The sequence below is a fragment of the Scyliorhinus torazame genome, chromosome 5 (assembly GCF_047496885.1).
Source record: "Scyliorhinus torazame isolate Kashiwa2021f chromosome 5, sScyTor2.1, whole genome shotgun sequence".
Classification (NCBI taxonomy): domain Eukaryota; kingdom Metazoa; phylum Chordata; class Chondrichthyes; order Carcharhiniformes; family Scyliorhinidae; genus Scyliorhinus; species Scyliorhinus torazame.
In genome coordinates this window covers 311,385,770-311,409,304 of record NC_092711.1, presented here as the reverse complement: position 1 = coordinate 311,409,304, position 23,535 = coordinate 311,385,770, and the positions used below count along the sequence as shown (strand labels likewise).

The 23,535-nt window shown below is 51.5% G+C and overlaps 1 protein-coding gene across 5 annotated transcripts in view; it reads left to right on the top strand.

Annotated features, from left to right (window-relative positions):
- aff2 (AF4/FMR2 family, member 2) overlaps positions 1–23,535 on the top strand; it is a 658,399-nt gene that overhangs the window by 161,405 nt on the left and 473,459 nt on the right. For 4 of the 5 annotated variants that reach the window (XM_072505919.1, XM_072505920.1, XM_072505918.1 and 1 more), the window contains 2 exons: positions 14,272–14,392; positions 16,414–17,370. In XM_072505919.1, the coding sequence (XP_072362020.1) occupies positions 14,272–14,392; positions 16,414–17,370 (1,078 nt within the window). The remainder of the gene's footprint in view (positions 1–14,271; positions 14,393–16,413; positions 17,371–23,535) is intronic. The other variant, XM_072505921.1, reaches the window with a different exon arrangement.

The following is a 23,535-nucleotide window of genomic DNA, read 5'->3' as shown; positions in this document are numbered from 1 at the left end:
AGGGCCATTGATCATGGCCAATCCACCTAACCTGCACATCTTTGGACTGTGGGAGGAAACCGGAGCACCCGGAGGAAACCCACGCACACACGGGGAGAATGTGCAGACTCCACGCCCTATCTCTCTCTATCTCTGCCGATAGTGAAGGAATAGCGATATCCCCACCAGGATGGTGTGTGGCTTAGAAGGGAGCTTGCAGTTGGTGATGGTTGCATGCCACTGCGAACCTTGTTCTTCTAGGTGGTAGAGGTTGAGGGTTTGGAAGGTGAATTGAAGGACTCGAGTTGAGTGGCGAGTTAAGTTACTCGTCCCAAAAGTTCCAATCTCTAGTCTGCTCTTGTAGCCATAATAATGTTTTTCCAATTAAGGGGCAATTTAGCGTGGCCAATCCACCTAGCCTGCACATCTTTTGGGTTGTGGGGGCAAAATCCACGCAAACACGGGGAGAATGTGCAAACTCCACGCGGACAGTGACCCAGAGCCGCGATCGAACCTGGGACCTCGGCGCCGTGAGGCCGCAATGCTAACCACTGCACCACCGTGCTGCCCTGCCATAATATTATACACATAGAAACATAAATAGCAAATAGAAGCAGGAGGAGGTCATTCGGCCCTTCAAGCCCGCTCTGCCTCTCAGTTTGATCATGACTGATCTTCAAGTTCAGTACCCTGATCCCGCCTTCCCTCCATGGGCGTCATTCTCCGACCCCCCAGAGGGTCGGAGAATGGCCGTTGGCCGTCGTGAATCCCGCCCCCGCTGGTTGCCGAAGTCTCCGAAGGGAGAAAAGTCGGCGGGGCGTTAATGGCGCCGCTGCCGCGGAGAATGTCACGGGTCTGCGCAAGGCAGCCGATTTTCGGCCTGCCGATATTCTCCCTTCCGGATGGGCCGAAGTCCCGTCGACGTGATGACCGTTCACGTCGACGTGAATCAAACCTCCTTTTCATCGGCGTGACCCGGTGCTCCAGGCTCACGCCGACCAGCGTGGAGGTGAGTGACGGCCTGGGGGGTTGGCTCTGGGCAGGCAATGGCGTGGCCGCAGTCTGATTGCGTGAGGAGAGGTGTGTCTCGGGTTGTGTGTGTGTGTGTGCGGCGGGGGGGGGTTAGAGTAGGCTGGGCTCCGGGGGAGTGTCGGGAGGGGGTCCGTGCCGGGGTGGAGGTTGGGGGGGGGGGGTCCGTGCCGGGGTGGAGGTTGGGGGTTGGGGGGGGGGTCCGTGCTGGGGTGGAGGTTGGGGGGGTGTCCGTGCTGGGGTGGAGGTTGGGGGTTGGGGGGGGGGGTCCGTGCTGGGGTGGAGGTTGGGGGGGGGTCAGTGCTGGGGTGGAGGTTGGGGGTGGGGGGTCCGTGCTGGGGTGGAGGTTGGGGGGGGGGGTCCGTGCCGGGGTGGAGGTTGGGGGGGGTCCGTGCCGTGCCGGGGTGGAGGTTGGGGGGGGTCCGTGCCGTGCCGGGGTGGAGGTAGGGGGGGGTCCGTGCTGGGGTAGAGGTTGGGGGGGGTCCATGCCGGGGTGGAGGTTGGGGGGGGATCCGTGCTGGGGTGGAGGTTGGGGGGGGGTCCGTGCTGGGGTGGAGGTTGGGGGGGTTCGTGCCGTGCCGGGGTGGAGGTTGGGGGTTGGGGGGGTGGTCCGTGCTGGGGTGGAGGTTGGGGGGAGGTCCGTGCTGGGGTGGAGGTTGGGGGGGGGTCCGTGCCGTGCCGGGGTGGAGGTTGGGGGGGGTCCGTGCCGTGCCGGGGTGGAGGTTGGGGGTTGGGGGGGGGGGTCCGTGCTGGGATGGAGGTTGGGGGGGGGGGGTCCGTGCCGGGGTGGAGGTTGGGGGGGGGTCCGTGCTGGGGTGGAGGTTGGGGGGGGTCCGTGCTGGGGTGGAGGTTGGGGGTGGTCCGTGCCGTGCCGGGGTGGAGGTTTGGGGGGGGGTCCGTGCCGTGCCGGGGTGGAGGTTGGGGGTTGGGGGGGGGGTCCGTGCTGGGATGGAGGTTGGGGGGGGGGGTCCGTGCCGGGGTGGATGTGGGGGGGGTCCGTGCCGTGCCGGGGTGGAGGTTGGGGGGGGGTCCGTGCCGTGCCGGGGTGGAGGTTGGGGGGGGGTCCGTGCTGGGGTGGAGGTTGGGGGGGGTCCGTGCCGGGGTGGAGGTTGGGGGGGGGTCCGTGCTGGGGTGGAGGTTGGGGGGGTCCGTGCTGGGGTGGAGGTTGGGGGGGGTCCGTGCCGTGCCGGGGTGGAGGTTGGGGGTTGGGGGGGGTCCGTGCTGGGGTGGAGGTTGGGGGGGGGTCCGTGCTGGGGTGGAGGTTGGGGGGGGTCCGTGCCGTGCCGGGGTGGAGGTTGGGGGGGGGGTCCGTGCCGAGGAGGGGGATGGGAGGGCAAGTGAGTTGGTCCACCTGGCCAGATGCCAGCCTCCAACAGTTGGACCCATGCGGTCCATGCCACCTGGCTGGGGGGAGGAGGGGATATGGGCAATGATGACATGTCGTCATTCCCCTCCCCCCCACCAGGCCGTCATGTTTTCAGATCATCCAGCGATGTTGGCCGCCGTGGTGGCAGCCGCTCATGTCTATGTTGCCCTGGATGAGGAGGAGGAGGAGGAGGAGCGTGCCAGAGAGGCGGCGCAGGCTGCCGCAGAGGGGCAGGTGGCAGCCGCCCAGGCTGGAGGGACACCTGACCGACAGGACGAGGAGGGGGAGGAGGACGTCGCGGCCCCACTGCAACGGAGGCACCTGAGGGCGCCCCGTGTGTACCGGCCCCGGCAGTCATACCAGGACCTCACGGACCGGGAATGCAGGAGGAGACTCCGGATGAGCCGGGAAACCGTGGCACACATCTGCCACCTGCTGGCACACCTGTCACCGCGTGGCACTGGCGGGGGACACCCTCTCCCCGTGTCCGTCAAGGTTACGGTGGCCCTGAACTTTTATGCAACGGGGTCATTCCAGGCAGCGAGTGGGGACCTGTCCGGCATATCGCAGACATCGGTGCACCGGTGCATCCGGGCAGTGACAGATGCCCTATATGCCATGGCGCACCGCTGCATCCGCTTCCCCGTGGACCGGGCCAGCCAAGATGCCCGGGCCGTGGGCTTCTCTGCCGTTGCCGGGTTCCCCATGGTCCAGGGCGCGATCGATGGGATGCACGTCGCCGTGCGGCCACCTGCAGATAACAGGGCCGTGTTCACCAATAGGAAGGGGACCTATTCGATGAACGTACAGGTGGTCTGCGACCACCGCATGATGATCCTGCACGTCTGCGCCCGTCACCCAGGCAGTGTACACGACTCATTCGTGTTGTCACGGTCATCCATCCCCGGCATGTACGAGGGACGCCATCCCCGGCTGAGGGGCTGGTTGCTGGGCGACAGGGGCTACCCATTGCGATCATGGCTGATGACGCCTATACGGAGGCCACGCAATGAGGCGGAGAACCGGTACAATGATGCCCATGTAGCGACAAGGGGAGTGATCGAGAGGTGCTTTGGCGTGCTGAAGATGCGTTTCAGGTGCCTGGACCTCTCTGGGGGCGCCCTCCAGTATCGGTCAGATAGGGTCGGCTGCATCATTGTGGTGTGCTGCGTCCTGCACAACATAGCCCAGCAGAGGGGCGATGTGCCGCAGGCAGAGGATGGCGGAGTGGAGGAGCAGCAGGAAGAGGCCCAGTCCTCCCCAGATGAGGGGGATGGGGGCAATGGTCAGGGCAGACGGGGTAGACACAGGCGGGTGGCTGTCTACCGTTACCGGCTGGCCCAGCGGGCACGGGACAGACTGATAGACGCCCGCTTCACTGACTAGATGGGCGTGGGAATCGGGTAGTATGGCCACAGACCGCACACCATGGCAACAGCCGACCACCCACACCCCCCACCCATCCACCCACCCAGCACCCTCACCCCCCTCCCCAACCCCACCCACCCCACCCGCATGCACACCACCCCACCCCCCCCATTGCCGATCCACCTGCGGCACAACGGGCCGGGCTCACACAGTTGCGGGTGGACGCGTGTCTATCGCAGGCCATGGAGGATGATGACAACCCGCCCTGCGATGAGCTCCTGGCTCTACATCGTTGGACTATGTCTGACCCATGGCCACAATACCACCATCCACCCGGACCATCCCTGCATGCGGCTGTGACACTGCAGCGCACGGTCCCGTCCTCTGCCCGGGGGATGTTGATGGCGGCCCAGGGGGAAGGGGGCAGACTCACCTGGGGCTGAGGTAAGACCACCCCTCACACACACACTTGCGCTCAACGTACATGACACCCCCGCACACTTTGGACAGAGCACAAAGGCAGCTTTGGTAGGTGTAACATTGACTTTAATAACCAAAGGAGTTCATGCACGTGCCCTAGCCCCTAAAACTCATCTGTGCCCTGCACCCGTGCCAACTTACTCAGTGTCTAATTGTTTGGCCTTACGGGCCCTTTGACTACGTCTACGTGGTTCCCCAGACGGTACAGCAGAACTGGAGGTGGACTCCTGTGATTCCTGCCCTCTGATACTGGATCCCTTTGGCGGCCGTTTCCTGGGGCGCCCTGGCCTAGATGGGCCAGGCTGCGGCCCGGGCGACTGGGATGGCGAGCTGCCAGCCTGTCCTGCCCGTTGCCCACCCGATGCACCTGGGACGGAAGGGGGGGAGTCCGAGGTGTCGCGGTGTACCGGGACCTCCCCTACAGAGGGAGCCGGGACGGACCACACCACCTCCTCCTCCCTCGGGGTGCCCGATGGCCCCCAGGCCTCTACGTGGGTTGGGGGATGCGAACGGACTGGCCATCCGACGCCCCCCCGACATCTGGCGCTGCCAGTCCTGGAGGCCCGTGCTGGTATCGACAGGGGTCTGCAGGTTTGCAGCCATGGAGCCCAGGGGGTTGGCAAACCCTGTCTGTGACAGTGCGACGCCGGCTCGCACATGGCCACTGGCGCCGATGCCCTCAGCGATGGTCTGCAGAGACTGGGCCATGGCCTGCTGAGACTGGGCCATGGCCTGCAGAGACTGGGCTATGGCGTTGAGCGCCTCTGCCATCTGGCGCTGGCACTGGCTCATGGCCTCCTGTGAGAGGGCAGCCATGTCCTGGGCCACAGACGCCGCCTGCACGGAAGGCCCCAGGCCTCGCAAACCGTTCCCCATGTCTGACACCGTCGCACCCATTGCCTCCACCGCGGACGCCACCCGTGCGGTGTCAGCCTGGGTGGCACGCATGACCGGCACCACTCCCAGCTCCTGGACGCGGGTGGACTCCTCCACCTGCGACCGCAGCCGCCGCAAGCCGCCCGTCACCCTCTTCGCTCGTCTCCGGGTCGGTGGTTGCATCGGATCTATGTGTGGGTGTGGTAACTGCAGGAACCCGGGATCCATCTGGGCGGCAGATGTTTGCTTGGGCTGGGCTGCCCTCCGACCGCCCGGTCCCTCTGCTGCTCCTACCTCCACCTGCTGTACCGGGACGGCTGTGTTGTGCGCACCAGTGAGTGTACCAGACGCCTCATCACTAAAGTGCCCAACCGTGGTGAGTGTTTCTGCGATGGTGGAGGGTGTTGGTGACAGCAGTGGCGTTGTGTCGTGCTCTTCGTCCCACTCTGAGTCCATGGCACTTTGGGGTGGGGGTTCGTCTCCACCCATCCACTCTGAGTCACTGTCCGGTATTTCGTCTTCCTGGGTAGTGCTGTCCCGGGTAGGGGTGTCCTGGGTAGTGGTGTCCTGGGTAGTGGTGTCCCGGGTAGTGGTGTCCTGGGTAGTGGTGTCCTGGCTCGGATGTGACGGGGGCCTGTGGCTGCCCTCCTCGTCGCTGGGTGGTCGCTCCCGCACGTGACGGGGGTGTCGTCTCCCTGTTGCTCCAGGTCTCTCCGTCTCCCGTGGTGTGCGAGGGGCATCCTGCGGGCGTCGCATGCTGGAGGGTCCGGGTCTCTCCGTCTCCCGTGGTCTCCGAGGGGCATCCTGCGGGCGTCGCATGCTGGAGGGTGCGGGTCTCTCTGTCTCCTGTGGTCTCCGAGGGGCATCCTGCGGGCGGTCTGCATCTGCGGGGATGGGTGCCTGGACGTTTGGTCCTGCGATACACAATGAAGCATGCATGGTTAGACATCAGGCAGTGATCAGGTGATACGGGGGAGGGGGATATCGGGGAGGGGGGATATGGGGACGGGCTGTCGGTCGCTCACTCGCTAGTACGCCCCCGACCTCTGCATCAGCAACCTCCCGGTCCTCAGGTCCGCCAGCCAGTTCCAGGGCCCTTTCCTCGTGTACGGTCAGTGGCCTCTCATCAGCGGGCCCTCCTCCAGTCCTCACATGCTCCCTATTGTTGTGTGCGCGCTTCTCCTGTGGGGGGGGACGGTGGCAGGGGTAAAAGGCAACAGTGTTAGGCAGGTATATGAATGCACGCCATCGGTTGCGCGTGCATTGCAGAGGTTAAGGTTAGGGCTGGATTCACTTGGGGATATGGGGGATATGGGGGAGGGGGGATATGGGGGAGGGGGGATATGGGGGAGGGTGATATGGGGGATATGGGGGAGGGGGGATATGGGGGAGGGGGGGATATGGGGGATATGGGGAGGGGGATATGGGGAGGGGGGATATGGGGAGGGGGATATGGAGGATATGGGGAGGGGCGAAATGGGGGAGGGGGGATATGGGGGAGGGGGGATATGGGGAGGGGGGATATGGGGGAGGGGGGATATGGGGGAGGTAGGATATGGGGGAGGGGGGATATGGGGGATATGGGGGAGGGGGGATATGGGGGAGGGGGGATATGGGGGATGGGGAGGGGGATATGGGGGATATGGGGAGGATATGGGGGAGGGGGGGATATGGGGGAGGGGGGATATGGGGGAGGGGGGATATGGGGAGGATATGGGGGAGGGGGGATATGGGGGTTATGGGGGAGGGGGGGATATGGGGAGGGGGGATATGGGGGAGGGGGGATATGGGGGAGGGGGGGATATGGGGGAGGCCCACCCTGCTTGCTCTGACGAGGTCGTTCACCTTCTTGTGGCACTGGGTGCCTGTCCGTGGTGTCAGGGCCACAGCGGTGACGGCCTCTGCCACTTCCCTCCACAGACGCCGGCTGTGGCGTGGGGCAACTCTGCGGCCGTGCCCGGGATACAGGGCGTCCCTCCTCTGCTCCACCGCGTCCAGGAGCGCCTCCACATCCCGTGACTGGAACCTCGGGGCTGAGCGACGGCCAGCCATCCAGTCGGGTGTTGCGGTCGGGTGTTGCGGTCGGGTGGGGGGGAGCAGCGCGGCCTTATGAGCCGTCACGCCGTGCAGCGCGTATGACGCTGCACGGCGTGAACCACTGCGCAAGCGCGGATCCCGTTACGTCGCTGCTAGCCCATTTCGGGCCGGAGACTATCGACCCATTTTTCCGATGTGACGCAAGTCGGATTTGCGCCGTTTTTTGCGCCGACCGGCGGACTTTCCGCCGATAACGGAGAATTTCGCCCCATATCTTTCTTCAAATTACAATGTTTTGGCCTTAACCGCTTTCTGTGGTAGTGAATTCCACAGGTTGACCACTCTCTGGGTGAAAAAATGTCTCCTCACCGCAGTCCAAATAGGTTTACCCCTTATCCTCAAATTATGACCCCGAGTTCTGGACTCCCCCACCATTGGAAACATTCTTTGATTTTATACGTTTCGATGAGGTCCCCTCTCACTCTTCTAAACTCCAATGAATACAATCCTAACTGACTTAGTCTCTCCTCATATGACAGTCCTGCCATCCCAGGATTCAGCCTTGTAAACCTTCGCTGCAGTCCCTCCATAGCAAGGGCATCCTTCCTCAGATAAGGACACCAAAACTGCCCACAATACTCCAGGTCTGGCCTCACCAATGCCCTATGCAATTGCAGTAAACATCCCTAATCCTATACTCAAATCCTCTCACTATGAAGGCCAACATTCCATTTGTCCTCTTTCCTGCCTGCTGTACCTGCACGCTTACTTTCAGCAACTGATGCACGAGGACACCAAGGTCCTGCTGAGCATCCACCTCTCTCAAATTACACCCGTTCATATAATAATCTGCATTCCTGTTTTTGCTACCGAAGTGGTAATCTCACAGTTATCCACATTATATTGCATCGGCTATTCATATGCCCACTCACAGCCTGTCAAAATCCTGCTGAAGCATCTCTGCATCATCCTCACAGCTCACCCTCCCAGCCAACTTTGTATCATCTGCAAATTTGGAGATGATACATTTAGTTCCCTCATCCAAATCATCAATAGAAATATGAACAGTTGGGGTCCTAGCATAGATCCCTGCGGTACCTCACTAGTCACTGCCTGCCAGCCGGAAAAAAGACCCATTTTTTCCAACTGCTTTCTTCCTATCTGCTAACCAACTTTCTATCCATCTCAAGATACTCTCCACAATCCCGTGCGCTTTAACTTTACGTAGTAATCTGCTATGTGAGACAAGTTCAGTTCGGTTTCTGGTCAATGTTAATTCCTAGGATGTTGATAGTGGGGGATGCAGAGATGTCAATGCCATTGATTGTCAAGGGGAGATAGATGGTCAGATTCTCTCCTGTTCGAGATGGTCATTGCCTTGGCATTTGTGTGGTGGAAATGTTAAGTTCCACTTATCCTCCAAAGCCTAAATACTGTGCAGGTCTGACTGCGTATGGATCCGGACAGCTTCAGCAGCTGAGGAGTCACAAATGATGCTGAACACTGCGCAATCAGCAGTGAATATTTCCACTTCTGTTCTAATGATGGAGGGAAGGTCACTGATGAATCAGCTGAAGATGGTTGGGCCCAGGGCACTACCCTGAGGAACACCTGTAGTGTCGTCCTGGGGCTGGGATGATTGAATAATGATATAAATATATTAAATATATGAAAATATAGGAAGTACATATATTGTACACATATATACTCTTCATGAATTTCTGCAATCTTAAATAAAGTAAATATTTAAAAGCATATATATTATGATTAAAAAAAATATATTATACATTTATACTTTATAGTTTCTAAGGTCATTAATATATTCATAAAATATAGAAATATATGAAAAACTATGCACCTTCCAAACCCATGACCTCCACCACCTAGACAGAGAAGGACTGTAGATACATGTGAACACCCCAGGTACAAGGTACCCTCCAAGCCACTCGCCATCCTGAGTTTGAATTAAATTTCCATTCCTTCACTGTCACTGGGTCAAATGCTTCGGAATGCTGCGGAAATCAGAAGCACAAAGGGACTTGGGAGTCCTTGTTCACGATTCTCTTACGGTTAATATGCAGGTTCAGTCGGCAGTTAAGAAAGCAAATGCAATGTTAGCATTCATGTTAAGAGGGCGAGAATACAAGACCAGGGATGTACTTCTGAGGCTGTAAAAGGCTCTGGTCAGACCCCATTTGGAGTATTGTGAGCAGTTTTGGGCCGCGTATCTAAGGAAGGATGTGCTGGCCTTGGAAAGGGTCCAGAGGAGGTTCACAAGAATGATCCCTGGAATGAAGAGCTTGTCGTAGGAGGAATGTTTGAGGACTCTGGGTCTGTACTCGTTGGAGTTTAGAAGGAGGAGAGGGGATCTTGTTGAAACTTACAAGCTACTGCGAGGCCTGGATAGAGTGGACGGGGAGAGGATGTTTCCACTTGTCGGAAAAACTAGAACCAGAGGACACCATCTCAGATTAAAGGGATGATCCTTTAAAACAGAGATGAGGAGGAATTTCTTCAGCTAGAGGGTGGTGAATCTGTGGAACTCTTTGCTGCAGAAGGCTGTGGAGGCCAATTCATTGAGTGTCTTTAAGACAGAGATAGATAGGTTCTTGATTAATAAGGGGACCAGGGGTCATGGGGAGAAGGCAGGAGAATGGGGATGAGAAAATATCAGCCATGATTGAATGGCGGAGCAGACCCGATGGGCCGAGTGGCCTAATTCTGCTCCTATGTCTTATGGTCTTATGGTCTAAAATCCTGCAACTTTATCCCTAATGGCACTGTGGGTGTACCTTCGCCACATGGAGAGGTTCAAGAAGGCAGCTCACACCACCTTCTCAAGGACAATTAGGGATGGGCAATAAATGCTGGCCTAGCCTGCGAAGCCCACAGCCCTTGAATGAATTTAAAAAAAAGACTTTTCCTTGTGATTATAATCCAAGCTGTGTTTTCTCCCCCCTCAATCTTGTGTCATTGAGTTAGTCACTTAATTATGTTTCTAATATGTTGGAGTGTCTCTATAGAAGGTGAGGTTTGGATCTGTTTGAGAATAGGAGTAACTTGACTTACAAACACTCCCTGCAGATAATACTACCACAGTCTTGCCAAGAGTTAGCGCACCAACAATTTGCTTCATTCCAGCTCATAACTTGCAGGATATTGTAAATGACTGTCGCCAATATTATGTTACTAAGTAATTTGAGCGGCATTCTCCTTGGTATGACATTTTACCGCAAAGAACAAAGCAAGGTACAGCATAGGAACAGGCCCTTCGGCCCTCCAAACCTGCGCCAAAAAATGGCGGGAAGGAAGCGAAGGAGCATTATATGAATCTGTTAAACATTTTGCTTGCTGTATTTCTCATAGCATTTTCTGGGCTGTAGTATTTAATCAGGTCCACTCAGTTTAATCTCCCTCATAGAAAATATTAGAAGCAAGGGCAGCACGGTGGCGCAGTGGGTTAACCCTGTTGCCTCACGGTGCCGAGGTCCCAGGTTCGATCCTGGCTCTGGGTCACTGTCTGTGTGGAGTTTACACATTCTCCCCGTGTTTGCGTGGGTTTCACCCCCACAACCCAAAGATGTGCGGGCTAGGTGGATTGGCCACGCTAAATTGCCCCTTAATTGGAAAAAATGAATTGGGTACTCTAAATTTATGGAAAATATTAGAAGCACACTGTGGAGTTCCGATGACCGGAAACATTAACTCACTTTCTCTCTCCACAGATGCTGCCTGACCTGCTGAGTGTTTCAAACGTGTATTCATTTCAGATTCCCAGCATCCTTCGTAGTTTTGCTTTCATCCTCCCCCTTATTATTGTCACATTGGTATTTCTCTATGTGAGGGTAGTTTTAACTTTGTGTACCGCTGTGGAAAAAAAACAGAAGTTGAAATAAATTCAGTTATAAAGGCTCAGCAGTGTCGCGAATCCATTGTGGAGGATGATTTTAACTTGTGGATTTCCCCAGAAATGTCACAACAGCAACACCACTGTCCAACTGGCTTGGAGGAAGTGTGACTGGGAGTCATGTCAAAAGAATTCCATGGCTCAGGGGCAACGCTCTTACCTCTGAGACAGGAGGTTACGGGTTTGAGCCCCCATTCCAGAGACTTGTAACCCAAAATCTAGATGGCACTCCTGGCGCAGGACTAAGGGAATGCTGCACTTTTTGGAGGTGCTGTCTTTCGATGACAGCAAACAGAAGCCCCACCTGTCCTCTTGGGTGGATGTGAAAAATCCCAAGACACTGCTTTGAAGAGGAACAGGGATTGTTCTCCCCAATACCTTGGCCAACATTTTTCTCCTTTGACCAACACCACAGTGTCATGTATTCATTGTTGGGCAATACGGTGGCGCAGTGGTTAACACTGCTGCCTCATGGCACCAAGGACCCGGGTTTGATCCTGGCCCCGGGTCACTGTCCGTAAGGATTTTGCACATTCTCCCTGTGTCTGCGTGGGTCTCGCCCCCACAATCCAAAGATGTGCAGGGTAGATGGATTGGCCACGTTAAATTGCCCCTTAGTTTTTAAATTTAAGAAAATGCATCCCATTGCTGTTTGCCATGTGAAAATTGGTCAGCCATTTCATACATTAAATTTCAGAACTATTTCAGTGGGTGTCAAGCACTTTGAATTGAGTGGAAAGTCCCGATACAACTGCAGGTCATTCTTAATTCCTGCCTCTTGCTTACACGCCTCAGCTCAGTTTGTTGAAAAGATTTTTGTGGAAAATTCCAGCAACAGCAGCATTTATGTAGCACCTTCCACACTGCAAAATGACCCAAGATGCTTCGCAAAGCATTATTAAACAGGTATAGACAACCCAGAGACTGGGATTTGACACCAGTGAAGATTAGGATTTTACGCTGCATTATTTTAATTTTACCATGGCAGCTCCAGCTGCCATTATGCAGTCAATTAAAAAACAAACAAACATACATTTATGCACTCAGTTATTAGAAAAGGTACAAATGTTGTTTTTAAATCCTAGCATATGTAAAATATATACTTCAATGAGTTCAAACTGTGTAATCCAAGAAAACAGCAACACTTCTCAATGAAGTGACAAAGTAATGATGCACTCCTGAAAGTATTTTAAATACTTGATTTTGTAACATGCCCAATCTAATCCTCGGGTATAAAACTCAATAATTATTGCACTGTGTGTTCATTGTCCCTGAAATGCGATTGTTTCTAAAATGCCTCTGATGGACAGGCTACTGATCTGAAAAGGTCTGATTACTGTTGGCAGATCCATGCTTCATATACTCACAAGAAATTCCTTTTGTCTGCCATTTTTAATGTTAACCCGTTCAAGATAAGCAGGTGGATACTTGTTTTACAAAGGCACACCGGCCTACACCGCAGGAACCTGTTCAACGTTCATTTTTAGCTTATTACTCACAGTATTTTCTAGGATATCACTGTTATTATCAACCTATTATGCATCAGCATACTTTCCTTTTATTTTGCCAATTTTGTGAAAATTGTACAAATGGGTTTTTCTGGAGTGGAGCATCTGGTACCCATGCACTGTTGGCTAGATTTCTTTCTGCACCCTTAAGCTCTCCATTCTTTTGCATTCTAAATTGCTGGATGTACAGACTGAAAACAACACAGTGAGGGCAACAGAACCTCTGGGACCTAAATGAACGGCCAGGCCAACAGACTATCTCCTTAACAAACGGGAGTTAACAATTGAGAAAGTAGCAGGGTAATGACAGGGTAGGAAGTGGGATGGAGTAGGGCCATATAGAAAGAAAATTAAAGAGGGTGAAAGTAAAAAGTACCGAAAAGTGAGAGAAAACACTTTTAAATTCAGTTTTTAAAAAGCATCTCTAACAACAATTGACTGCATGCAGGAATGAGACTGAACAGTTTTAATTGTTCCCTTTCTGGCCTGGAGAGGTTGATTGGCATTGTAGTATCAAATGTCACATCGTTAAAGGGGTTCTTACACTTTTAACTGCTGGCCCTGACTTTCTGCAGTGTGTTTATTGGACAATTAATGTGAAAACCCAGCAAGTTCCTTTAAAACGGAGAGGGTAAAGGTGAGGTGGGAATCAAAAAGCAGAGTGCTGTTCATTGAACATTGAGTTTTAGAGATATGCAACTGACGGTGTAGCTCCGAACCCTCTGATCTTGCTCGCTGATTTTGCTCATTATTTACAGCCTGCATCATTAACAGACCACGGTTTTTCCCAGGATCTGATCCATTGTTACAGTTTATGTTGTGACGGACAAGCAGAGGCACTAGAACAAGACAGAAGCAAACTCCCTTTGATTACTCGAAAAGGCTGATTACAGTTAACATGCTTACATCAGTGTAAACATTGTCGCAGCTAGCAGAACAAAGGGTCTAAATGATCAACCACAAGTTTAATTAGCTGCTGTTTTAAATTAATAATTGACGTTTTAAACGCTGAAAGAGGGATTGCTGTAGTATTTAATCCTCGGAGTAATACGGTTCATTCCCCCATTACACCCCATCGTGATCTATTGAGGTTAGGTGCTGATTTATAATGCTGGAAAATTGGTTGGAGCATCTTTGGTGATTTTTCAACTTTACCTGACCTCAGCAGGGGCTTGACTGCCTCAACTATCAGGCTGTTATTAATATTAGTATTTGTGCTGTGCAAAAGTCAGTGAAGGTTGTTTTTTTATCTCTTGCGACAGATATCATCAGTGTGTGCAATCTGCTATTTAAATTGTCATCTTGAGTTTGTTCGCTAATTAACTGCTACCAAACGCTCATAACAGATCAATGCAGGTTGAATGCACACAAGTGTCCCTTGCTGCAGGTCCCCAGAGGGTCGTGATTGCAAGTTGAATCCTGCCTCCTCTTTTGTTTTTAAAAAAAAATTTCCTTCACGGCTTCAATGGGCCTCGTCCCCCACCCCTCCAACCTCCCCCGCCCCCCCCCTCCCTCCCCCCGTCCTCCCACCCCCACCCCCACCCCCTCTCTTTTCCATGGAATGAGTTGTTCAGCCTTTCAAGGGATCTGATGCTCTGGCACTTTACTCAACGGGCATAACATTTGATCTATCATCTGTCACACTCATCTTGTCAGCTCTGCAACGCTCTCAGCTTTCGCCTACGTGTCTTTAAATGCCCTCTCCCCAATGTCTGTTGCAGTCACTACGAACAGGATCGGAATGCACTGCGGAGGAAGGAATGGGAAAGACGGAATCAGGAAGTCCTTCAAGACGAGGATCTATTTGCTTCAAGTTTTAATCTATTCAGTGAACCCTACAAGGTAGCCTGGTCCAAGTGCGTTAAAACGTTATTTCAGTTTAACTTTGGTGTTGCACCTAGAGACGCTTGGCTGTACCCTGAGCACATTTGCACATTAAGAGCAGGAAAATGGTGGTGATAAGTGGTAATATCCTGATTTGCTTTGAATCATGTCATTAATTAATCAATTTGCAGTAATTACTGTTAAATTCAGGCAATGTGGGACAAATACACATCCACAGTTCCCAGATTTAGCTAATTTATGCTACAAGATTGGCTTTGAATGAAATTACTTTTTGATGACCAAAATTGTAACGTTTTCCAGTTGAAGTGCAAAAGCCTGAGGCCTTCATGGTCCCAGGTTTGAAATAGATGAACAAGCAGACATTCAGGGTGGGGCACTCAGGGCGTCTGCCCTCTTAAGGCACAAACAATATTTTCTTTCTGGCTGGCACACACAAGGAAAGCAATTGTATTCGAAGAAATGGCAATTAATTAATAGCTTCACTTGTTGATAAGGAGGATAAACTGGCAATGTTGATCCATGTTTGTAACCAATGTTTTGGGCATTAATTTGGGGAGTTTTAACCAACACTTAATGGTAATGGGGGTGGGGGGGGGGCAGGGCCGGATGGACACAACAGATCTTGCAACTTAGGCAAATGTGGTAGTTGTGGGGGGTGGGGCGGACATCCAGAGGGCAGACCCATACTTCCATAACACCTCGTGGCCACCAGCTTACTCCTAAAACTAATCGGGAGTTAAGACTCAAGAGGAAACCAATCTGTATTGGAGTTTGCAAACCAAAGCATTGACTGAAATAACATTCTTAGTGCTGCAGGAAGCGAAGGTCTAAAATGCAATAAGAAATTAAAATTTAAAAAAATGTATTTTGTGATTCGTGTGGAATAGTCATTTACCTACCAATTGTCGGCCAAAATGCCCAAATCTTTACTGTGTGTTTGTATATGTGTGCGCATGTTTGTGTGTAACAAGGTGTCCAAGATGCGAGCGTGTGTTTAACTGCTGAAAGCAAAATATAGATGCATGGCCATCATCTGTCAGCCCAAATCAATACTTTTTGGTTCCAATGCTTTCTCGTCCAGTTTTGCAGACCTACGATATCGGTGAATAGGTAGTGCCACCAAACCACTTTTACAACGTGACTATGTTATTTGCAACTCAGATCTTCTGAGCTTGGGTTGAAAAGAGGAAAAGTGTTTAAAAATTGCATTCTATTGGGTGCAATGTGCTAGCTGTGTAATATGTCTCAGTGCTGATAAGTGGACGCATTTACAAATTTATTTTAAATTGTTTTCTCCCAACAAGTAAAATTTATGTCTCCAAATGTTTAATGTTTAACTTCCTTCTTCCAAACCTTTGTGGTATCACTCCCATTCTTAAGGGCGGGGGGGAATCAAAGGCCGGTGCTGGGTGTATATTCTGCTGCCTTTAAGATGCAACCTTCAAAATTGCCCTTTTGGCAACTGTTGAGAGGGTTAAATGAATGGCCTTTAAAGGGTTGGCTTGACATCCTTTGCCACTGTCAGCAGCATGGTAGAAATGGTATCTGCCCTAGCTCTGGGGCTGGCTGTTCCAAACTGTTTGGTCCCACCCGAAGTTTTTATTTGGCCTCCGCTGACAGGCAATGCCCACTGGGTTCTATGTTGTGCCAAGGCAGCAATGAAAGGGACCTTTCCAACGTAGCTAAGCTTTGGCTATTTCACGGGGTTTCAAGAGTCAACTGCGCCACGTGGGACCGGAGTCACGTGTGTGCCAGAATGGGTGAAGGTGTCATCCTTCCCCTTCCCGTAATGGAGCATTGGCGAGCCAGCTAGGTTTTAACAACCCCTATAGGTCCCACAAATGATCATATTTATTTGTTTTTGAATGCAGTAACATTCACCAATATGCAAAACACAAGCAAACCTACCCGATGGCGTGTGGCAAACAAATTATTCCTGGTTAGGGGAGATGAATGAGGAGCCATTATACTGCAGTATAAGAATTCTTTGTTGTCCTTTTAAAATAATTACTGTTTAGTTTTGTATGCCATCTAATTTCTTTCAGACCAGCAAGGGTGATGCCCTTTCCAGTCGTGTACAGAGTACGTTAGGAAACTATGACGAAATGAAGGATCTGTTAACGAACCGCTCGAACCAGAGTCACCTTGTGGGCATCCCCAAGTCTTTGATTCCACAAACCCCTGTCGAGAAAATGGAGCAGGGTTTCTTCACCGAGCCGAGAACCAAAATGGCGCCGTCCCGCCAAAGTAGCAACCATTCCTCGACGTGCATGCCCCCACCTTCCTCCTCTTTGTCGTTGAGTTCGACGTTGCTGCATGGGCACCAGAGCAGCAAGAAATCCCGGACGGACTGGTCTCAGGGTGGTCACGGCTCCGGGGGTGGGCACAGTGTGCAGTCTAACAGCCAGCCCAGCAACCAGCAGAACAGGGGGAAGCATCCTGTCACACATGAACAAGCGCAGGACAGGTACAACGACCTTTACAGCAGTCAGACAGAACTGCACAAAGGTGATCACCAGGCTGCTGTGGAGGAGTGCGTTAAGTCGCAGTCATCCAGTCCCTGCACCACTTCACGTTCCAAAAGACACAGCCACTCCAAGTCCAGCAGCGGAGATCATTCCTATAAAGACAGCTGCCATGTAAAGTCTCCTGTTGACAGTGACACTGTTTCCCACTCTTCCGGATCTCCGGCCCCTTCTACATCACTGATACCCTGTAGCAGTGCGCTATCAGCTCAGAACTTCCCTCCGGGGCTTTATCCCAAGTCAAACATGGTGCAGCAGAAGCCCACTGCTTATGTAAGACCTATGGATGGGCAGGACCAAGCTCCCATTGAGTCACCTGAGCTGAAACCGCTAATGGAAATCGAGGATGCTTTTAGTAACCAGTTGTTTGGGAGCCTGTTGGATGGAAAGCCCTGTACAGCAAGTGCCAAGTGCAAGTTACCGAAGCTGACGATCCCGCAACCTGGTGAGGTAAGCGTACCCGCATAATTTTCAAATCTCAGGAAAGAAAAACACGGATAAATGTGGAATGTTGGTCCCAGGTGATGGTTTGTTTTGGAGTGGTAGGGTTGTACTACTGCGAGGCTTGTGTTGTATTCTGTGTATAGATGTATGGAAGCCTATCTGATGTCAGAAGTCAACCATGGCGCATCTGAAATTGTTGCAATGAAGAATTACAAGGTTGGCGAATATCCGGTTGCGCTTGATAAACCCAAATTGAATCATTGGCGTTTACTTGAAAGCACAGAGGCTAATAAGAACTCTGGTTGGAAATGTTGGCAAGTTGTTTGTACTAAATATTATGATGCTTGTGCTGTTGTTTACATAACGTCGGGTCTCCAGGAGCAGGAGGAGTCCATTCAGTTCCTCAGGCTGACTCCTTCATTCAAGTAGACCATGAATGGCCTGTGCACCTTAATTCCATTTTTCTGCCTTTCTTCCATATCCTTCCCCCAACAAAAATTTGAAAGAACAACATGTACGTCTAAAAATAAGCGTTAGCTGTGAGATCCCGAGGATGTGAAAGGTTGTTCATATATTGAATTTTTTTCTACCATTCGTAAATTTGCAACCTCTCAGTTATAGACAGAGTGGCAATGTTGGTACAGCCAACAATATTTTTGAAACAACTATTCCACAGCAGTGACTACACTTGATTAAAAAACCCACTTCATTGCCTCAAAGATCCTTTGCGCTGTCCTGAGGTCCGGAAAACTGCAACATAAATATAAGTTTCTCCACTTCCTTTGAGACGAGAGCAACATTGAGATGTTTGTCATTAGTGGTTACAGGCATTCCAGAATCAGGATCCCACTGAATCATAGAATCCCCACAGTGCAGAAGGAGGCCATTCGGCCCATCATGTGTGCATCGACCCTCCGAAAGAGCACCCGCCCCAGGCCCACTCCTCTGGGTCTGTACCTGTTGGAGTTTAGAAGGACGAGGGGGGGATCTTATTGAAACTTACAGGATACTGCGAGGCCTGGATAGAGTAAACGTGGAGAGGATGTTTCCACTTGTCAGAAAAACTAGAACCAGAGGACACCATCTCAGACTAAAGGGATGATCCTTGAAAACAGAAATGAGGAGGAATTTCTTCAGCTAGAGGGTGGTGAATCTGTGGAACTCTTTGCCGCAGAAGGCTGTGGAGGCCAATTCTTTGAGTGTCTTTAAGACAGAGATAGATAGGTTCTTGATTAATAAGGGGACCAGGGGTCATGGGGAGAAGGCAGGAGAATGGGGATGAGAAACATATCAGCCATGATTGGATGGCGGAGCAGGCTTGAAGGGCCGAGTGGCCTAATTCTGCTCCTATCTCTTATGGGTGGGGGTGAGGGGGGTGCGGAAATTCCCGTTATAAGGCACTAGATAGAAACTAACCAACTCCTCCTGCTAATTTGTGAGCTCATACACTTTGTGATAATACCCCAATCCTTCAAATCCAATTGACTACTGAAAATCCTGGCCCCCCCAAAACTTGTGAAAAATCTGAATGCTTCTTTAACAACTTTGTAAACTACAAATGCCGTTTGGGTAAAATTAAGTGGAGTAAAATGTGGTATCATAAAAGTACCTCTTTATATTAATAGATGACAGTGTGATATATATTACAGTGCATAAGTGCTCTTCCCTGCAATGGCTCATCAATTTGTACTGAACATTAATTCCACTCTTATGAGCCCTTGCTCTTGCCTTGAATGTTGTGGTTTACATATCGACTGGTGCAAGCGAGGAGCAAACAATGCTTCTCTGTGGCCGAAGGCTAGCCGCCTCGTTTTTCCTCTGGCCAACAAAAATAGGACTTGGAACTTGGGCTGGATGAGCTGTTACCTTGGCAGACACATCAACTGCCTGTGCGGTTACTGGAGTTTCGTGCACTTTACAGAATGTGCTGTGTCAGGCACCCTAATTCTGCTGGTTTTAATTCCCCTCTTTGAAATGGGATGTCATATTCTTCGGCATTGTGAACATCAATGGCTCTATCGTAAACAGAAACATATGTGACAGCAAAGTGTCAACCACTGCTGATTGGAATGATCCTGCTTGAGGGAATTCAACTTCCTGTTATTCACCCTGGGCAAAGCAGTATTATTGTGGAGCCAGTGACTTATTATTATTTGGGCACAAATTGCGGGAATGTACATGAGTAAACAAACCAACACAAATTAACGTTTTATTTACAAAATTGACGACATTAATGCACACATTGGAATGATGGCCAGGCATTATTACTCGTACACCAAATTAAAAAGAAATGACTTGCGTTTAAATAGCTCCTTTTATGACTTTGGACTTCTGAAAGCGGTATCCAGCCTATGAAGTGCTTTTAAAACGTAGTAACTGTTCTAAGGTCGTAGGCATGGCAACTTGCGCACAGCAAGATCCCACGGGCAGCAGTGAGATACATGGACGGATATGTGTTTTTGCGATGTTGGTTGAAGGATTAATACTGGCCAGGGGGCCGGGAAGAACTGCTGTTCTCTTGTTTGAAATAGTGCGCCACATGAGTGGGTGGGCACAGTACAACAGGCGGAAACCTCCCGTCTCCGAGCCACGTGTTCCTCGGTGGCACGCCGTTCGCTGGCGGCAGGGTTCTCTCTTCCCGCCGCTTGTCAATGGGTTTTCCCATTGAAGCCGCCGCACGCCACTGGACGGGGCTGCACTGGTAGCGAGAAAAGAGAATCCCAACGACCGGAGTCTCATCAGAAAACAGGTCCATTTGCCAGCGCAGCTCTCCATCACGACTGCAGCGGGAGTGTCTGCCGGGGTTTTGTTATCAAACTTTGAAAGGGGGTTTGAACCCACAACTTGAACATCACATGGCTCAAGGATAGAACCTAAAAGCTAAGCATCAGCAGTGCTGGATGATACATTGAAAGAGTCAGCAGTTTAAAGTGGTGGATATTGTGGCTGCCGCCACACATGATCACCCTCGATATTCCATTCGGTAAATTATTTTCCCTAAAAACCCATGGGTTTTCATCTGTTCTTTGCCTTCCCAGGAAAGCACATGACTCCTGGTGTGCAGCGAGTGCCCGGATTGCTCAAGCATTACAACTGCCCCCGGCAAGCTGGGTGGGCCGTGTAAACCTTATGCTGCTCAGCATTTTCTGATGTTCAGGGCAGCACTGTAGCACAGTGGTTAGCACAGTTGCTTCACAGCTCCAGAGTCCCAGGTTCGATACCCGGCTTGGGTCACTGCCTGTGCGGAGTTTGCTCGTTCTCCCCGTGTTTGCGTGGGTTTCCTCCGGGTGCTCCGGTTTCCTCCCACAGTCCAAAGGTTAGGTGGATTGGCCATGCTAAATTGCCCTTAGTGTCCAAAAAGGTTAGGTGGGGGTTACGGGGATAAAGGCGATAGGGCGGAGGCATGGGGTTTAAGCAGGGTGCTCTTTCCAAGGGCCGGTGCAGACTCGATAGGCTGAATGGCCTCCTTCTGCACTGTAAATTCTATGATTCTTTGATATGTTCAACTATTCCCCTTCTGCATCATTCAGGAGACAGTCTCAAACTCTGAAAAATCAGCTCCTGTAGCAATGAGACCGTTCCAAAGAAAAATGGCCATATAATGTCAGAACTGTTCCAGCATGTTTGAAACACTGCTGCTGAGGTCGGAGAATTTGGGACTCTGCCCTTTTCAGGGCCGCACGGTAGCATGGTGGATAGCACAATTGCTTCACAGCTCCAGGGTCCCAGGTTCGATTCCCAGCTTGGGTCACTGTCTGTGTGGAGTCTGCACGTTCTCCCCCTGTGTGCGTGGGTTTCCTCCGGGTGCTCCGGTTTCCTCCCACAGTCCAAAGATGTGCAGGTTAGGTGGATTGGCCGTGCTAAATTGCCCTTGGTGTCCAAAATTGCCCTTAGTGTTGGGTGGGGTTACTGGGTTGTGGGGATAGGGTGGAGGTGTGGGCTTGGGTAGGGTGCTCTTTCAAAGAAACCAGTGCAGACTCAATGGGCCGAAAGGCCTCGTTCTGCACTGTAAATTCTGTAAATTCTATGATTCAATTCACTGCAGCAGGTCTGGAGAATCCCTGATTTGGGGGAGGCGGTAGCATAGTGGTATTGTCGCTGGGCTCGTAATCCACAGACTCAGGGTGATGATCTGGGGAGCTGGGTTCGAATCCCTCCTTGGCAGGCGATGGAATTTGAACTCAATAAAATATCTGGAATTAAAAACTCTAATGGTAACCATGAAACCATTGTCGATTGTCGTAAAAAAATCCATCCGGTTCACTCCTGTCCTTTCGGGGAGGAAATCTGCCGTCCTTACCTGGTCTGGCCTACATGTGACTCCAGACCCACAGCAATGTGGTGGACTCTTAACTGGCCTCTCAAGGCCAATAAATGCTGGCATAGCCTGCGGCGCACACGTCAAATGAACAAAAAAAAACAGTCGGAGAATCCCGCTGCCGTGAACGGTTGGAGAATCCCGCCCTTAACCATATTTGTGTAAGCAAAATACTGCAGATGCTGGAAATCTGAAATAAAAACAGGACATGCGAAAAATACTCAGCAAGTTTGGCAGCATCTGTGCGAGGAGAAACAGTTTAAAAAAAAATTTAGAGTACCCAATTAATTTTTTCCAATTAAGGAGCAATTTAGCATGGCCAATCCACCTACCCTGCACATCTTTGGGTTGTGGGGGCGAAACCCACGCAAACACGGGGAAAATGTGCAAACTCCACACGGACAGTGACCCAGAGCCGGGATTGAACCTGGGACCTCAGCGCCGCGAGACAGCGGTGCTAACCACTGCGCCACCGTGCTGCCCGAGTAGAAACAGAGTTGACATTTGGGGTCAGATATGATTCTTCTTCAGAACCTTTGCAATATTTACTGGCATTGCAAATCAAGGGCGAGGGAGAGGGCTTGTGTTCACTCAGGATTGATGAGGCTTTGAGGTTAGGCCTCTCTGACAAGCACGGAACTCTTCTGTATAGGTCATGGGTTTTGGGTGCCAATCTTTCAAGGCTGCGATTGATGCAACTTTACACATTTGTTAATATGGGAATGAAGGGATGTGGAACTAAGGCTGTTAAATGGAGTTCAGGCTGAAGTGGTCGACGATAGCAAGGCCGGCATTTGTTGTCCATCCGTTTTTGCCGTTGAACTGAGTGGCTTGTTAATCCGTTTCAGAGGACAGTTAAGGGCCAACCAGATTACTGACGGTCTGGAATCACCCACTGGGCCAGGCCAGGTAAGGACAGCAGAATTTCTTCCCTCAAGAGCACTAGTCAAACAGACGGGTTTCTGCGATAAACGAAGATTGACCCAAACAAGCTTTCAATTGCGGGTTCAGTCGAAATTGAATTCCATGGTGGGATTCACCTGGGGCTCTGGATGACGAGCCCAGAAGCATTACCACTGCACCACAATCTCCCTCCCTTACGAGCTCGTCCTCTGTGGGAAGCTTTAGGTTGCTTTTCCCAGCCAGAATGGAGGTGTCTTGGTAATTCCTCCATCTTTAAAGAACAGGAATTGACTTGATGTACATCACCCTGTGTTCATTCATTACCCTTCACTTACTGAAGAAATTACCCTGCTTTTTCCAGCAAGTCCAGCTATAGTATCAGTTGTGAGTTCACTCGCAAACAGACTGTAAAGAAGGAAACCAGTTTGGTTCTGTTTTTAACGTTTGCAGATTTGTTTGATTCCTTTGCCAGAATAAAGCCAAGGATTGTAAACCCTTTTGCAACAGACTCCAGACTGTTTGCTATGTTAATTGGTGTTGGGTGAGATTCTCTGGCGGGCGGGAAGTGTCCCGCCTTTGGCTTGCTGGCAGGACCTTCTGGCCCCACTGCTGTCAATGGGATTTTGCCATTGAATCCAACCCAGGCCGCCGGGAATCCCGCAACGTCAGCTGGACTGGAAAATCTCGGGAAAATCCCGTCGTGGGAACAGCCGAAAGATCTCGCCCTTTGTGTCTGCGACGTAGACCATTTGCTCTGAGTTCCGCCCCAGCTTCCATTCCATTGACCGATACAGTGGTCTCAATAGGCGTCCCGGTGTTTCCAGCATATTCAGGATTATTGCATTCGGGCTGAGTGTCAGCACAAAACAGGTGGTATTGAATTAGCCTTCACCGTGCCCACCGCTCAACCTTAAACCAGGCAGCCAATTCAATAGCCTCGGCTTCATAGG